The sequence below is a fragment of the Hydra vulgaris genome, chromosome 07 (genome assembly GCF_038396675.1).
Source record: "Hydra vulgaris chromosome 07, alternate assembly HydraT2T_AEP".
NCBI lineage: Eukaryota > Metazoa > Cnidaria > Hydrozoa > Anthoathecata > Hydridae > Hydra > Hydra vulgaris.
The window spans coordinates 35,642,558-35,662,125 of record NC_088926.1 but is presented as its reverse complement, the minus strand read 5'-3'; the positions used below and the strand labels follow the sequence as shown (position 1 = coordinate 35,662,125).

Below are 19,568 nucleotides of genomic sequence, written 5' to 3'. Positions count from 1 at the left end.
CTTTTCTTTGTGTTCTTTAGATCTTGCTTGCCACTTTCTTGTTTCTTTTTTATATGCAACGTGCAATAACATCTCAAAAAATCGAATCCATGCATGAAGACTGGAAAGACCATATTTGAACTCTCTGTTAGTATAATCTATATTAAGGATATCAAGACTATTCATATTTTTTGGAGAGACACCACACACTGAACAGCATTGGTATGAGTTATTTTTTTCAAATAATATTGTTTGAACCTTCCCATCAATCATTGTAAGTTCAATAATACAATTCACTTCAATAGAAGATCCGCAAACCTCTAATAAAATCATACCCAAGCTTTCTATCTCACTTTTAATGTATTGATCTTCTTCAATCACAGATTCCTTGGATTCCATTTTGTATGCAAATCTTATGGGTCTACAATAGGCTGTGGAGGACGACTCCAAATAGGCACCTTTTCGTTGCTGTTATTAAATCCAGTCAAATCCAATGGGACAAGACAAGTAATAAATAATGATTCTTCACGCTTTAAATCTCTGTTAATGTCGGGTTCTGATAAAACTTGTTTATAAATGCTTTGGCTATTAGCACCATCAAAACCAGCCGTTTTTTAGTTTTATTAGAACTATTATCAAATGCAACTGGTTTTCGACCACGTCTACTTGCAGTTGGTTCATTGTCTTTTTTTCTGACAATTAAATATTCATTAAGCCAGTTCACAAACTTCTTTTCAAAATTTTTCACAGTATAGTTTGCAGATTTCCACTTTTTTTTATACAAGTAAACAAATCGTTGAACAGCATGTCTAAAATCAACGTCTTTAAAATCAGCAAATTTTGGCTAAATAAATTTTAATATATCTTCAGTAATATTTTGTTTTGAAATACTAAGATTGTTTTTTTGGAGAAAATTATGAATGTCTAAGTTTAACAAAACCATATCTAAATAATTATTGTAACAAGTATTTTGTATTTAAAAGTAAAATGTTATAATATATATGCCGCCTGGACTACTAATACTTGTTAGTAATTAAGTTACTACAAGTGTTAGTAATTAAAATTAAAAGTAATTAAATTACTGTCAGTGTTAGTAATTAAATTACTAACAACTACCGAAAATATGTTGTTGCTATGTTATGCAAAGTAAGGTATCCATAGTAACCAAAAAAAGTTACCTCATAAGAATTCTGAATCTCATTTTAATACATACCCCCAATATTGTGTATTTAGCGCAAGCAAAATACTGTTAAAACAACGTTAATGTAAAAATGAGTTGTTGCTATGCAAAATTTAGTACCATAGCAACCAAGTTAAAACATACATAAAATCTGAACGGGGATTTAAGGGGACGAGCAATCAATTAAAACTCGATTGAAGCATCATATAGCTCAAATAAATATAAGACAACACATGGCAAATTGTGGTAATTATTAGTTATTGTGCGGCAAAAAATAAGTTTCTTTAGAAATTTTTTTTTTTAATCTGTGATTTTCAAAGTATAACTGAGATAACATGCTATGACAAATTTATTTCACACATTGGTTTTTCTTATCTCTAAATACTCTAGAATAACATATACTAATTTTTTGTTTCAAAAACGTAGATGTAATTGAAATATAACACAACGTTGATGTCACCGTTAATTACTTATTTATAATTTTTATTTTTTTTTATTTTATCTCAATATTCAAATGCTTAGAGTCCTGGTAACTAAGGGATTTAATATAAATAAATTATCAATAGATTTTTCCTAATATATGTAGATACTAAAATTAAATAGGTTTTCAAGATTAGACAACTAAAATTTTTCCCATTTTGTCCACCTACTGGCCCACTGTGCATCCTAGAAAAACTGTAACACTATAGTGTTACAGTTTATGCCGCGCAGTGTAATTAAGAGTGTATACACTCTTAATTACACTGCGCGACATAATAATAAGACACCCAATAAAGATTAATAAAACTCTACTTTACATTAATATAAAGAAATTTTTTTTTTAACGTAACGCGCATTTTATAAAAAAATGCACCGCTTTTTCAGTGCGACGAAATTATAAGACAATTTTACAAAAATGCTATTATTGCACGATTTATTATTGCACGATTTCTTTTATAAATAAAAGAAATCGTTCAATAATAAAAGAACAGTTTATCAAATGCAAAAATCAAAGTCAATGTAAAAGAAAATGTTGCGTATTTGGCTGTAAGCAGTGGCCTATTTGCAATGATGTTTTAAAATCAGTTTGTAGCAACAAATCCTGCAATGTTGATAATATTAAACCAAAAATGACAGAATCCTCTGAATTGATTATCATTAGCAACTTTTGACATTTTTATAAACATTTTGGTAATGTTGCTGAATAGCGGCGTAAAATCAATTTATTTTTTTGCTTACTTTGCTTTCTTGTTGTTGAGTTGCTTAAAACAAATGGAATGCTTATTTGCTTCAGTACATACATTGACATACATTTACATACTATCTAATAGCCTGCTGCTTCAAAGGAGTGCTGCTACATCGACTACCTTATAGCCTGCTGCTACAAGGAAGTGGGTTTGGCATGGGACAACAATTTTTTTTCTTTTATTATTTCAAATAATATTCTTAAAGTTTAAAAAGTCTCTACTGACGAGAGCGCAACTAGCGAAAAAATAAAATGATTTTACGCCGCTATTCTGAAATATTACCAGTCGTAAGACTAAAATTGACAATGAAGATAGTATTTTAGAAACATTAGAAAACTAATTTGCACCTTAAAATATAGGTCTAGTGTTTTTGATCATAACTAGAACAGCAAGAGGACTTAAATCTTAAATTTAGGCTGTAACTGTAGTCCTTGTATTACTGATCATTTCCATATATATTCTTTATAACTTAATTCTTTATTTTAAATCTGAACTTTATGATTTAAATAAAAATATGTGTTCTATTTTTGGAAAAAATACAGAATATCATTAGTTGTAAGAGCATAAGACTTACTACTTGGTATTGAATAGACTTACTGTTTTAAATTATATTCTTTTATACCTTGATTACTTCCTTCTATAATATAAACTTTTTTCCAATTGATTTGAAAATATAAGAGACCGAAATTCAATTACCAGCATTTTATGGTATGCATACATTATAAGGTACAAATACTTGTATGTCTTAATTAAATAAAACCTTAAAAAGAATTCATTCTAGGGTTGTTCTGTTTTGAAAACAACAAATAAAGTTATATATAACATATATAATTTTCAAAACCTTTTTACTACCCCTAATAGTGAATCTAAAGAACACCATTTTGGAGTCTTTAGATCACTCGCTCACCGGTGTTAACATGAACTTAGTTAAAATTTTTTGCAAAAGTGCCTTAACCCACTATAAATCCTAGTTCTAATCGGTTCTGACGTATATTAATATAGTTGTCAAATACAATATTTCTATCAATTTTCACACAAAAAAAAAACAAGAATTCCGACCAAAAAATAACTTATAATTAAGAAAAGTCGCCAATAAACGATGAGAACATACCATATTATTAAACTATGATGTTCATTTTACCAAAAAAACGTATTTGTTTAAAATATTATTCAAATTTGAACAATCGATTGTGATTTATATATAAATCACAATCGCTTGTCCAAATTTAAGTCCAAATGCTAAAGGAAGATTTTTAAATTAAAAAAAGGAGAACCCTCGGTCTAGGTTTTTTCGCTACAAGCATTTATTTTTTATGATGCCGCAAAATTTATCGTTTTAACTTTTTTCTTCTTTTCATAATTCACAGACCTGATTATTTAACGGAAATATGTCGTAGTCAATAAAATATCATACAGACGCTATAATATTTTAAAATTGCCTTAACTACACCGTGTTTGGAGAAAACAAATTAATAAAAACGTATGAAAAGTAGAAACAATTTAATACTTAAACAAATACGGTACAAACGCATATAAAGTAAAATATGGAAACTATATTCATATTTATCAAACGCATTATGTACTAACTACTTTACATTAGATGTTTTTATTGATCTGTCAAAGGCTTTTGATACTGTAAACCATAATACACTAATAAAAAACTTGAATATTATAGAGTAAAAAATAATAGCTTACTTTGGTTCAAAAGCTATTTGACCAATAGAAAGCAATTCATCTAATATGAGCAACAACAAATAATTCCATATGATGTAACTTGTGGTGTCCCCAAGGGCTCTATTTTAGGACCCTCATTGTTTTTAGTATATAAATGATTTAAATTTAGCAACACACTTCTTAACATGTATTCTTTTTGCAGATGGCTCCAATCTTTTTTATTCCCACAGAGATATTAATACACTATTTGAAACAACAAACGAACAATTATCGAAAGTGGTTTATAAGTAATAAGCTTTCTCTAAATGTGGATAAAACCAAATTTATTTTGTTTTACACAAAGTGAATAAATTAAAAAATATTCCCATTAAACTGCCAAATCTAATTATCAATAACGCTAACACTAAAAGAGAAACTTCAGTTAACTTTTTGGGCGTAATATTAAATGAACATTTACGTTGGAGTGATCATATAAAAAGCATCGAGAAAAAATTATCAAAAAGTATTGCCATGATATATAGGGCTAAATCATTTCTAAATAATAAATCTTTAAAAAGTTTATATTTTTTTCATTCATTGTTATTTATTTTATTGTAATATTACATGGGCAAGTACAAATCATACAAAATTAAAAAAATTGTACAGTAAAAAAAAACATGCGTGCAGAATATTATTTGGAGCTGATAAAATTGCACCATGCGAGCCTCTTCTGCATATACTAGGCGTATTAAACGTTTATAAAATCAAATTATACCAAGTTTTAATGTTTATGTATAAAATAAAGATGGGACTATCTCCTAAAATACTTCAGTCCTATTTTGAAAAAGTAGTGCATAAATACCCAACAAAATTTTCAAATAGTAACTACATTGTCCCTAAAAATAATTCAAAACAAATTACATATTCAATTCAATATCGTGGACCTTATTTGTGGAAAAAGTTTCCTAATATTGCAAACAGGAAAAAAGTTAGTATACAACAGTTTAAAAATGAATCGAAACAGGTGTTATTACTTATGGGTTTTAATATACCCGATTTTAAATGCTTCTTTTAAACTAAAATTCAATTATATAAAATATATCTCAGAATTTATTTTTTCAGATTTTTTTTTTGTTTTATTAATTGAGTTATGGTGTTTCCTCTAATCTTAAAAGTTATTGTTAAAGCCTAATCTGAGTTCTAGAATTTTTTTTTTTAACTATTAATTAATTGTTATTTATTTTACTTTTACTCAAATTGGTTTTAAAATATACATAAATATTACGGTTTTTGTAAATTAAGTACTCTTTTATTTTTAATTTTTCGTTCTTTATTTAAATATTACTTTAACTACAAATTGTTATATATTTTACTTTCATATTTTCAATAAACACTTTGCACAATATACGCGTGGCTCTCGCAAATACGCGCTCCTTAATAATTAATTTTTAAAATAAGACAAAATAATATCTTCTACTTGCCCCGCGTGTGCTTTTTTTTATAAACTTTTAAATTGAAAAAGTTATTAAACGACGAATTACAAAAAAAAAAAAAAAAAAAAGCCAGAGATGTTACAGATAGTGGTTTGCCGAATACCGAATTTTTGGCTAGACGCTCGGCAGAAGCACTAAATATTCGGCTGCGGAATATAAGGAAACACTTTCCTATTTTAAGGGTTCCAACGTGGTTCATTGAAGTGTATATAGTAGGTATGCTGGAAAAAGACGGCAGTTTTGAGACAAAAATCAAAAGTTTTGAGTAAAAATCGGCAGTTTTAACTTGATGATGCAGTATGGTAAAATTTACGACACTCTACAAACTGACTAAAATCTTTTAAATTAAAAAAATTAAAGCTTTATATATTTTCTTAAACACTTAACATTGTGGTGTATTTAAATGTCAACACCAAATGTAATTTAATAAGATTATAAAAGTTTCAAATTGGAAGAAAACTTAAATGATTGATTTCTCTCAAACAAGGATTCTTGAGTTAACGTTTTTTGCCAGAATACCCACAATATGTTGTGGGTATTCTGGCAAAAAACTCGACGCTGTGGGCGTTTTTGTTAATTTATGACTCGGCTGTGTAAGAGCACACGTTGTTTGTTGACCGTTACATCAATTTGATTAAACTATGGTTATTTATAAACGTATCATACTCTTCAAACCACTCAAAAAGATTACAAAAATAACCAGCTCAGGTTTTTGCATTTCAGAGGTAATTTCAGAAGTTGATATAGATAAATCTTCACTACAAACTGTAATTAAAACATCGTTCAACTTTGACGGGAGCAACAATTATACGGTTGCGATAAAACAATGCGATAAAACTTTCTCAACGAAAGGTTTGATACGGACGAACCATCACCGGTAACTAGTAGCTCCGGTGATGATTCAGCTCTACTTCGTAAGAAAAAAAATGTAAATGAAACCGATCAAACTAATCTCTACAAAAAAATGCACACATATGGTGATGCGAGAAAGAACAATTTCAATTGCAAATGATATTAGTTTTTACATGAAACCGTTTGCTTAAAATGGACAGTAAACCCTATAAGTGTTGGTCAGCAAACGCGAAACATTATCCTAACAGAACTTGCTAAAAAATATTTGTCGTTGGCAGTGTACGTAGTGAATAACTTTTTTAGGATGTATGACATCTCTAATTATAACTATTACTTAGTTTTTGTTTACTCTTATAAAGTTTCATCTTATTCATAACATATTAGCATTATTTAGGCTCTTTCCGGTGCTCTGTAATAAGACCGTCAGGACTTCTGAGAACACCTTAATAATTACATAAAAACAATTATACTTAACTAAACAATCGGTTATTATTTCATTCATTCATTTTTTTTTAATTACATAATATAGGAACGAAACCATCAGTAATCTTAAAAAAAAATGTGCCTTTGCCTTATATTTGCCTTATATAAGCTATTGTAATGTATAACTTTTGAGTGTGTGTGTGTTATTATAAAGGTGCTTCAGCAAGTCTTTACGGTCTAATCACAAAAGGGCATTTAACAAAGAAGTTCATCCCTCTTTCCTTACCAATGTTTATTTGGCCATATAAACGACAACTTTTAACAAACTCTGGTTTTAAATTTTTACTCCTCTGATTTAAAAATATAAAAGGAGTAAAATTTACACTCGCGAGTGAAAATACACTCGCGAGTGAATAGTTTTTTGAAGAATGGAGTTGAATACTAAGTACTATAGGGTTTCCAAATTAAAAAATTGTTTCTACTCAATTAATTGGTAAATACCCGGAAAGTAATAAATTGGTTCCATAACATTGATAAAAACATCGCTGGAAATTATCTTATTAATTGTTGATATTAATGGTTTCTATCCGTTAATTGATAAAAATATACTCAAAAATGCTATTTATTATAAATTTATTTTTCCGCACTGCAACCTTCAACATTTAATCGACCTTTAACAGCAACATTTGATAAACATTTAATTAACTTACACTAAAAAAGGTTTGAAATGTACGCTTTAACCATTTAACTGTTTACGTTTATTAAACTTTTATTAACGGGGTTAGAACACTGGTCAATTTATGTTTGGGGTGCAAAACTTAACCTCAGTTTCACAGTATTTAAGTCACAAATAATAAACTTTTGTGATAAATATTTAGATATTTATTACATTATGCCTTAAACACGCACTGTAGATAACTTCAACTTGCGCGGTAAAAAAGTTGTATCTTGGTCAAAATAATAGAAATGAAATTTTCACTGACTGGTGTTGAGACTGCTGTTCAAACTGGTGTTGAGACTGCTGTTTAAACTGGTGTTGAGACTGCTGTCGAAAATGCTGTTAAGACTGCTGTTAAATCTGGTGTTAAGACTGCTGTTGGGACTGCTGTTGAGACTGCTGTTGAGACTGCTGTCAAGATAGTAAGAAACAATAGTTATTGTTTCGTACCGTGTTAAACTGAACTTTTTAAAAATATAAAAGCAAATGCAGGTGTTCATTTTCATTTTTATTGAATAAATTGATTTAGTAACTTTTTATTTTAACTTGCATGTAATTTTGTACGTAAAAAGGTACGTGACATTTTCAGATTATGGCAGATATTTATAAACCCTAGATATATTTAGAGTTAGAAATATACAGATTTCTGTGTATTTATATATATGTTGCTACATTTTAGTCAGAAATATTTCTTATAGATAGATTAGTAAGTGTCACGTTATAAAAACGCTTTTTTTTTTAATTTATTTACAAGTCCATTAAATACTCACCTGCTTAAATGTTTTGAGTTTCATGAAAACTTAAAACTTTTCTAGTTAAAAGATTTATATAGAGTTAAACAATTTTTTATTATAGAAGCAATAAAGTGTAAATAAAGTGAAAGTAAAGATAAATAAAGTGTTACAGATTTAAATCAATCTATAATCTCAATTTAAAGTTATAGCTTATAAAGAAAATGGCTTTTATAGCATAGTTGAACAAAGCCTGTTTTCTTTTTACAAAGGAACTTTTTAAGTAACATAAATATGTAAATCAGGAAAATGTTATTAAACTTAACAATAGTAGAAAAACTATTGAACTATTCTATATCCGTATTATTTATTTATTATTCATTGTTAAGACAACCCGAGCAAAGAAGACTGGCCATGTGGGTGTATGAGTGCGTAGGTGTGATATAGATTTTACTTATCAAATTCACTGAAACATTTTTCAAATTCACTTTGAAGCAGTAAATTTCAGTAGAAGTTTTTCTGGCAAAAAAAAAAACTTTAATTATTCAATTCAAACTTTAAAATGTATTTAAAAATAGCATCAACCACCAACATTGCACTAATCACCCTGTATGATTTGCCATTATGATTTAACTAAATTAGCATTCAAGCATTAAAAAAAATAATCACTAAACCTATTGCATAATAATAAACCATACTTTGCTAAAACAATAAATCTATATTAAAGTTTGACATGCTTATAATTTTTGTCTATAAGAACTTGTTTCCAGTTTCTTTTGAATCAAAAATTTATGGTACACTTTACAGTTTAGGTTACAAAGCTACTTGTGCTCGTGTTGTGCAATTGATCAAAATATAAAGGTGAAAAGTTTTCAAATTTTAGTTTATTATAAATTAAACGCATTTTTCTACAATTTATAAACAAATCTAATTTGTCATATACATATATCAATCAAAAACTTTTTATAAAAATTGTAAGAAAAACGAGAGCAGCAAAAAAAAAAAAAAGAATTTCTCTTTATAAAAATAGTAAATATTTAAATATAATGCTTTAAAATACTTTTTTATATAAATTTTATGTATATTTATAAAGTATAGTACTCAAATATAATTCTATTCAAGCTCTATGAAATATAAAGTTAAAAAAATTATGTAGTACACTTGTGTATATAAAAAAAATATTTTAATTACAAAAAAGTATTCCATAAAAACTTTCGTATATTAACATGTAATATATTCAAAAGTAACCAAAAAAAACATTAAATATGTATAAGTATCAAAAGGGGAACACTTGCATAGTAAACCTATGTTAATCTCATAAATAAAGCTTCATCTTAAAAAAGTGATTCAAGCTTTCAAACAACATTAAACGCATATATTTTATTTTTATTTTTAGGTCGCTCAAAAATAAGCAACCTAAAAATTCATCATCAAAAACAACTGACAAAAAACCAGTTACACATATATAAATAACGTTCAAACTATTATGTTAGATAATAGTGGTGGACAAAGTAATCTTAATACTGATCTCTTTCTCTCTCTCTCTCTCTCTCTCTCTCTCTCTCTCTCTCTCTCTCTCTCTCTCTCTCTCTCTCTCTCTCTATATATATATATATATATATATATATATATATACATATATATATATATATATATATATATATATATATATATATATATATATATATATATATATATATATATATATATATATATATATATATATATATATATATATATATATATATATATATATATATATATATATATATATATATATATATATATATATATATATATAGATATATATATAGATATATATATTAGGTATGTTCATTTTTCTACTTTGCTATTTTTTTATTTTGCAATATGTATGCAAGCTAGAAAGTTGGGAAATTTAAAATGATTTTAAGATTCAATTTTATTTTTTTGATAAAATTTTTTCATCTACTTGCGCGAGATGAAAAATAAGATTTTTTCATCTCGCGCAAGTAGATGATATATTAATAAATTTTAAAATTTTCACAGGTTGCTAAATATCTGGAGACCTAAGTGTAATATACACATGTATATGACATATTTTATATTTGAGCATTTATAAATGATGTTTAGAAAAAATCAAGCTCCTAACTTTATTGCTTTTGCATCTTGCTACACATCGTCTTAACACCTCTCCCCCCCCTCCTCCCCAATGCCCACCCAATAATTTATGTATTGTAGGATACTAACTTTTTTATATTTTAGCCTAGTTGAAGAGGATTGAGTTGAGGATTCACTTCTTCTGGCAATAATATAAACAACTTATCCATAAATGAAGTGTATACAATAACCTTTACATATCGAAAGTTATGTACATTTGTACTCAATTTCCAATAATAAGACGTTTTATCTAACCAATCAGTTTTGATTTGTTTAATACTTTTTTATATCTCAATTATTTTATGCATTTATCATAATTTATAATTGCAATTTGATATTTTTAGAAATGAAAGCCCAACACAAAAACAAAATTCCTTTATAAAATGAAAGTGTAAAAACTCCAAAGCATACAAGAAAAAGGAGAGAAAGTGGTTATACAAAGGAATACTTCTTAGTTGGCAAACCAGCCAAGGTGTCTTCAGTTATGCTGCCAACCACGGGTGACGTTATCAAGCACTTCCTCTACCTGAAGGAGAAAAATGGTCCAACTTCGGAGACAAAGCAACTTGTTTCCTGTCCTTTAAGTAACAGCTTTAGGGAACTTTTTATAAAGAACCTAAGACAAATATAGTACACCTTTTCAACTTTTTTTTCATAGTAAGCAAATATTGCAAATAGTTTCCTTTATTATTGTTCATTCAAAAATTGTAAAGGCAATTTTATTATATTTTTGGTATACAACTGAGCAATCTTTGTTTTAGTGTACAGTGTACCTTTGTGGATTCTCCTTGCAGTGAGCAATGTATTCTAGACTCACTCTGGTTTTCATGGCTAAGATTAGGTTTTTGCATGATTCGACCTGTTACCCTTCAAAGGAATATATCAAAATGTATTGAAAAATGCTTGAACCTTAAGAAGCATAAGAATCAGAGAGGACTTGCTCAATCACGTATGCCGCTTGTGAGATCAGTGAGAGGTTATTTATTAATTTATATAAAGATAGTATTTTTTTATTTATTGCAAATTATTGTTATCTGAAAATGTTAAAATATTTAAAAAATTAAGATTTAATTTTTTTGGTAAGTTTTAAAATGATTTTTAATGATTAGGACTGTTTGGCTGAGTGATACAAAAAAGAGTTTGATAAAAGCTATCAAAGCAGACAAGGATAGGCCTCCATCTGACAAGTATGAGGATATAATTTTTATAAAGGATTAGATGAGAGAAAGAAAATGACTCTGGGACCTATTGACAAGTGAAGAAAAGAGATCGAATTGACGAAAATGGAGCGTGCAAAGAAATCTGTTACTGTTATAGAATCTACAGAAGATGAGCCTATTCCTTGTACCACAAAAGCCGCAAAACATTCATCATTTTTATTCTATGCAGAATCAAGTTCTGAGTTCAACTCAGAGAATGAATTCACACCTGTTTTGAAAAACAAAAGATAGGATCAGACCATTACTGTTACTAAAAAAGTTATTGAGGAAACCATGAGAACTGCTCTGGCTTTGGATATATCCGCTTATAAAATAACTGTAACATTAATTAGGATGACTACAGAAGCAGGGGGATATCCCAATGAGTTGCCACTTTCCTTTACCTCAGCTTTCCAAATGAAAAATACTATCATTAACCAAGATGCAGACAAAATAAAGATTCTCATACAAAATGAGATTAAACATGATAATAAGAAGGTTTAGTTACACTTTGATGGAAAGCTCATCAAGGTTAGTATATGTGTTACCAATAAAATAAGCAAATTGAACCGATATTTTGTAATAATCAACCTTACAATATTTCCAGGATTTGATAAAGGCTCATGATGATAAGGCAGTTGACAGAATCTGCATTATTTTAAGAGCAGGGGGAACTGACTATCTACTAAGTGCTTAAGGAATTTCTTCTGGAACAGGACTTAACCACTTTACTGCTATTAAATCAATTCTGACAGAGTTTTATGTTGCTGATCAAGTAAGAAGTGTTTGCTTTGATACAACTGTAAGCAATACTGGAATGATTTGTTGTACAATATAATGGTAATGATTTAAAAGTTCAAGGCTTGAAGCTCACTAAAATTTACAATTTATAATTTCAAAGTACAGGTAATTCAGGCAAAGAATCAGTTCATGATGATGGTCAATACTAGTGTATTTAAGAATTGCCAGGTATCTTTTTAAGTTCTTAGTTATCATAAAGTTTAAAAGAAAAATTTAAAACGTGCGTTGTGAAAATAAAAGGTGTAGATTTTTTTCCTAACCAACTTTACTAAAGAATGTTTTTTATTTCTCATTTCTCCAAAACAATAAAACAGTTTTTATCATGGAGAAAAGTATGAATCTTTAATAATTGGAAAAAATATGAATTTTTCAATACTGCCCCCCCCCCTACCAAGTGGCGGAGAAAATTAAAAAATATACTTCCATGGAAATTAATAATAAAATAAATTATTTCACTTTATAGAGTCAGAAGACAAGTGCTGGTTATCATGAACTTGCGGAGTTTGCCCTCATGTACTTGGATCTAGTATTTAGGCCTCTCCAAGTTCATAAGCCTGGTGCACTTTACTATACCTGTTTTATGACAAAGGGTATTTATTACCTGAAGATCATGCTTTTTCATGATCAGACCAAGGAGCTCCTGAATCTGAACAAGGGTATTAAAGGTGTAGGGTATTAATGGTATTAAAGGGTATTAAAGGTGGAGAGGATGGCAAATTTCATCCTTATTTTTTATACTCCCAAATTTCTGACTGCTGAGAAATCAGGCATCTCAGCAATCCGGGTTGTTACAGAAAAAAAATTTGAATACATATTATTTAACAGTTTCTTAATGGTTTTGGCAACAATAAAAAAATTGAAAAATAACTATATTACAAATTCGCATAATTATTTAATTTTAACATAAATAAATAATTAACGTAATTATTTAATTTTAACATAAATAATATAAAAATATGTAATGAAGTATTTTTATAATAATATTTATTGATTTTCATAAATAATATTTGATTAACAAAATACCTACGTTTGCAGGGCCAGCGCTTCATTTGGCAAATGGTCCACCTGGAGAAGACTGAACCTGCAGCAGCTGTGGTCTTTCACAGCTGGGTAAACCACAATTGGTATTTGGATCTCACAACCGTAATCTTTACCTTTGCCAACTCTAATGAGTTGGTACCCAATTACATGAAGGAGGAGAGTGCAAAGAAGCTTATGGAATGCCCTAGACCCAAGGCCTATGACTTTGATAGAAGTCTGGGTTCTAACTCTGGGTTTATTAAAAAATAAGAGGAGTTTTTCCAGTTTAGTAACCAACCAGTTTAGTTTCCAGTACTCTTGATAATTGTGTAGGTTCTGAGTCTTGACTAGTTTTTTATATCCTAGAACATAATAAACAGCAAGTCAAGTGGCTCTTGTTTCCCTTTGTTTCATAGAAAGTTAACACTAACTTGACAGCAGTATTGATATTGTGGAAGAGAATGATGTTCTGGAGGCTCTGTGGGCAGAGAATGAGGCCCTAAACAATGCTGAAACCTGATAATTTTTTTTCATTATATGTATATATACTTTTTTTAAAATTTTCATATTTATGCTGAAAGTACATGGTAGGAGAAAAGAAAAATATAGAACCCCTCCTTCTTTCTGGATAAATAAGAATAGGAAAGTTTAGAGCCTCCTCCTCTTCCCACACCTAAAGTTTGTGGATTTTCCTAAGCATTTAAGAATTTATAACTAAATTCCAGTAACTACGTTATTACTACTATTGCGAATTAATACTGAGTGGAGGGGCCCAATTCCCCCTTGGAAAGAGGTCTCTGCCACAAGATACAGAAATGTATATTTCAAATAGGACATCTATATCTTTAAGGAGTTTGCACACAAAAGTTTAGGTTGCTATAACCGTTGTATCATAATGCGCCAAATACTGTATGGTTTAAGTGAATCATTGATTGACCGCTGTTTTCAAGCGTAACTTTAAAAAAATAGTTTGACGCAATATGATACAATAGAGCTTAGAGCTTGATTTTTTCTAAGCATCATCTATACATGGCCAAATATAAAAAATGTCATATACATGTGTATATTAGATCAGGTCTCCAGATATTTGGCAATCTGTACAAATTTCAAAATTTATAAAAAAATGTCGTCTACTTACGCGTGATGAAAAATTTTAACAAAAAATTAAAATTGTATCTTAAAATCATTTTAAATATAGAGAAAATTTTAGAAGAATTAATTATTATCTAAAGAATGGTAAAAACCTTAAGAATTATATATATATATATATATATATATATATATATATATATATATATATATATATATATATATATATAAATATATATATATATTTATATATATATATATATATATTTATATACAGTGCGTTTCATAATTCACAGTCACTTTCAGGAACTATGTTCATAAATTCATATTTATAAATTGCTGCATTTATTTATGTCTAAATTTGGGCAATATTTTAATCTTAATTTATTTACAATAAGTATTTTTTAATTCATTAATTTATTTATTGATTGATTTTCTTTTATTCAATTATTTTGAGATGGCTGACCAGAGCGAATATACGATTGAGTATCGTGTTTTGACCTCTGTATGGTATTATGAGAGCGACAAGTCTGTTTCAGTCATGCGAGCAGTGAAGGCCAAATTACGTGAACGGTTTGACTGTAAACCACCTTGTGCTGAATATATTAAATTGTGGTCAGAAAAATTATTCCAAACAAATTGCCCAGCATCCGCCAACAGTTATGGCATGGGCAGCTATGTCTGCAAAGTACTTGATTGGGCCATTTTTCATGGAGGGTTTGATAACAGCTAACTCTTATATTCAGTTTTTGCAGACAGTTTTTGCCAGCTCTGAATGAAAAACGCATTTTTCTTTCTTCACATTACCAGCAGGATAGAGTACCTGCTTACACAGCCTTAAAAATGAGGAAGTTTCTGAATCAAAATTTTGCAGATTGCTGGGTAGGTTAATTTGGACCGACACCCTGGCCTCCGCGTAGCCCGGATCTTTCTTCCTGCGATAATGCTCTGTGGGGGATGTTGAAACTAAAAATCGTGCGTGAGAAGGTGAAAACCAAAGAAAAATTGAAAACAGTGATTCAACAAACATTTACTGACGTGCCTGTATCTGTGTTGCATTCCATTAATAGTCGCCATTTCCGTAGACTCCATCTAAGTATTGAAAAGAATGGATTGCAAGTTGATCCGTTCGATGTATAACATTGTACTGTACTCTAAAATTATATATTACATGGATTCCTGAAAGTGACTGTGAATTATGAAACGCACTATTTATATTTATACCACACACACATATATATATATATATATATATATATATATATATATATATATATATATATATATATATATATATATATATATATGTTCTTTGTTTAGGAAAAAGATATATGTTTAAGACACTGCACAATTTTTGTGATCATCTATTTAAACAGAGGTTAAAATAAATCTTAAAATAAAATAAATACATTCTTTCCTATCTTTTTTATTCATTCCTATTTTCTTCTTTGTCATGCAGATCATAAGCCATTATCATTAGCCAAGCATTTTCAGCTGGATTGTGTAACTAAAACTATAATTTTGGGTTGTAAAAACTTTGACATAGCAATCAACTTTTCTTTTACATATTTTTTAAAAATGTTAAAGAAAAGTTGATTGCTATGTCATCAAAGTTTTATATTTATTAAAACTTTGATAATTATAAAACTAAATAATTTAATTAAAATATTATTAGGTAGCACCTTATTAAGATTTAATTATATCAAAAGAAAAGTTATATATATATATAAATTAATAAAAATACTTATCTAATTTTTTCTTTTTTCTATACTGAGTTTCTCCATCAGTAGGTTCATTAGGAAGAATATATATATATATATATATATATATATATATATATATATATATATATATATATATATATATATATATATATATATATATATATATATATATATATATATATATATATATATATATATATATATATATATATATATATATATATATATATATATATATTGTAAAAATAATAGCATATATAATTCTTGTAAAAATAATAACATATATAATTCTTAAGGTTTTTACCATTCTTTAGATAATAATTAATTCTTCTAAAATTTTCTCTAATGTTTATTTGGCAAAGGAAACATATCTAAATTTCAATATTTTAAGAATGTATTTTAAAGTGTTAAATTTTAACTTGAATTTAGGCAATGGCAAGGAAATATTTATCGTTAACATTGTTATTGGTTTGTATTGCTAAAATTACATGCATTGTTCCATCTAAAACAACATTTGAGAATGCAATTACTGATCTTTCTCAATTAATTGAAAGTAGTAGAAGCGGAAATGATTTGCCTTTAATAGCAGGATGTGTTCGACTTGCATTTCACGATTGCGTAGGAGATGGTGGGTGCGATGGTTGTATTGATCACACTAATCCCGATAATGCTGGTTTAAAAAGATATACTGACCCTCTTGATAACTTATATGACCAAAAATACGTTGGAAAAATATCAAGAGCTGACTTTTATGCTTTATGTGCTGTTGTTGCTTTAAATAGGTCCACATTTGATACACCAGATAAATATACCGGCTTAAGTATATTTAAAGTTGGTCGTAAAGATTGTACTCTATCACCAGCTGAAGACAGCGATGCAAGGTATCCAAAAGGTACAGATGGTATGAATAACACGTTTCAATATTTCAAAGATTTTGGTTTCAACCAAACCGAAACAATCATATTGCTGGGGGCTCACACACTTGGAAGATGTAGTCTTAGTAATTCCGGTTATGACGGCGCTTGGGTAGACAATCGTTTTTCAAAAGTTTCGAAAAAGGCAATAAATCCTTTAGCGCCAACAAGCGTGCTTGATAATTCATACTATAACATGATGGTAAGTATTCCTCCTTGGAAACAATTTGAAACGAGCGCTCATAAAATGCAATGGCAGGAGCCGAATTCTACTTCTACTTCTATTCTGTTAAACGCTGATATGGCAATATTTTACGACTTGGAACCAACAGATGATATCGGCACTTCAGACTGCAGACTAAGTACTCCCTCATCTCCTAAAATTTCTAAAACTAGAGTATGCAATCCATCTGTTGGTAGTGGAATAACAAAGTTATATGCAACCAACAACGCTCAATTTATTGCAGACTTCGCAATAGTTTTTAACCGAATGATTGAAAAAAACTTTGCGATTCTACAAACTACTGCAACATTGGTAAAGGACGACCCTTTGCATAAAATTAATGCCGCATTTGACAATGTTACAAAGCTTTTAAACGAAATTTCTGATATGGTTGATGATACGCCTGATGAATAATGGTGACACAATATAGCCTGATGTTATGCATTTTAAGTATAATTTATAGAAAATAATTTTCTATTAACATTTTTTTCTAAACTCTTAAAGTTAAAAATGAAATGCTACTAACAAAAATAAAGCACTGGGACGTCCCTAAGCATTCACAAACCATAATAACTTTGAAACTATTTTACAAACACAATTATTTTTTATGTTGAAATTTTGTGTTAAACATTTTTTAAATTTGTGTTTTTGTTGTAAAATTGTAATATATCCTGTAAACAAGTCCAATATATGGCTTTAGCCAACAAGAATGTACACAAACGTCTTTTTAAAGTCTATTTAATATTTCACAATAATTAAACTAATTTTAGTATTTTCTTTAAATATTAATTTTAAAAGTACTTTTAAAAAATATTTTAATGGTAAAATTCTTTTTAAATTAGAGCTACTTTAAAAAATAGTTTTAATGGTGAAATTTTTTTATGTTAATTATTGAGCTAATTGCTGATATATATATATATATATATATATATATATATATATATATATATATATATATATATATATATATATATATATATATATATATATATATATATATATATATATATATATATATATATATATATATATATATGTATATATATATATATATATATATGTATATATATATACCGTACGAGGCCGCAAATCTTGTGATGAGTTTGGTAGTTTCAAAATAAATGGTTCTTTGGTATTTTAATGCAGTTTAGGGGTACGACTAAATATTTTTTTAAAGAATTTTCAATTTCCCATGTCACCATAAGTGGGGAAATTATGTTTATAAACAGAAAATATAAGTTATTAATGTTAATTTTTAAAAAAGATCACCCCCAAACTGAGAATAATTTTTCCTATCTCTTTAGTGTTATCTTTCTAAGTTATAAATAACGTAATAGACATATAAAAATGGCCAAAAATGGTCTTGCTTCAGACAAGAATAAGAAAATTTGGGAATTAAATTTAGTGAGGTTTGAAAAAGCAAAGACTTCAAGAAGGTGTGGTGTTGTTAAAAGTATTGGTAAAATGAATAAAGTGCAGAACAGCATTTATTTATGGTCTGCAAATGTCAACAAATGGAAGAGTTGGATATTATTCCACAATTGAAGATACTGAAGGTATTCATCCAAGAAAACTAGTGTTGATAAAGAAACAAACGTCCATCAGCCAAGACCAATATTTCGATGAATCAGGTAGAGAAGTAGGTCATTCAGAAACTGAAGAGCAGTGTTCCAGCAGTGATACTGAAGCTGAAGATGTTGAGTCATAGTCAAAAAAAAAAAAAAAGCGGGAAACTCACAGTGGACCAGAAAGTCTTCTTGTCAAGAACTGCTGTATAGCATTTATGTTTTTACAATATTAAGTTTTTGATGTTTTTTGACTTGGTACTTTTAAAAAACTTATGTATTATGAATTAATATTTTAATTTCAAGGTTATTGGTTACAATCAGGGGCGTCTACTACTGTTTACTCAAGAAGCAGCTGCTTCATAAAAATTAAAACAGGGGGGGGGGGATGAAGTTTTACTCCAAACTCGGGGGGAAAATAAATATGCAGTTGGTTTAAACGCTAAATTAAACTATATAAAAAAAAAAAGTTCACTTAAATCAAACGCATCAATCATAAAAAATCGAATGTCAGTCAAAGTCGAAAATAAATCATAGAAAAATCGAATGTCAATGTTCTTCACGTTGAAAACAAATTGCTAAAACTATACAACTTATAGTTAACAAAATAACTACGTGCAAGTTTAGAACGTTTTTAAA

General features: G+C 28.3%; 1 protein-coding gene across 1 annotated transcript; it reads left to right on the top strand.

Moving 5' to 3' along the window:
* Nucleotides 1-9,023: 9,023 nt before the first annotated feature.
* LOC136082437 (putative ascorbate peroxidase) lies at nucleotides 9,024-18,076 on the top strand. The gene is made up of 2 exons (XM_065801751.1): nucleotides 9,024-9,116; nucleotides 16,657-18,076. Exon 2 carries the CDS (start codon nucleotides 16,660-16,662, stop codon nucleotides 17,776-17,778), a length of 1,119 nt encoding a protein of 372 aa, XP_065657823.1. The 5' UTR covers nucleotides 9,024-9,116; nucleotides 16,657-16,659; the 3' UTR covers nucleotides 17,779-18,076.
* Nucleotides 18,077-19,568: the final 1,492 nt, after the last annotated feature.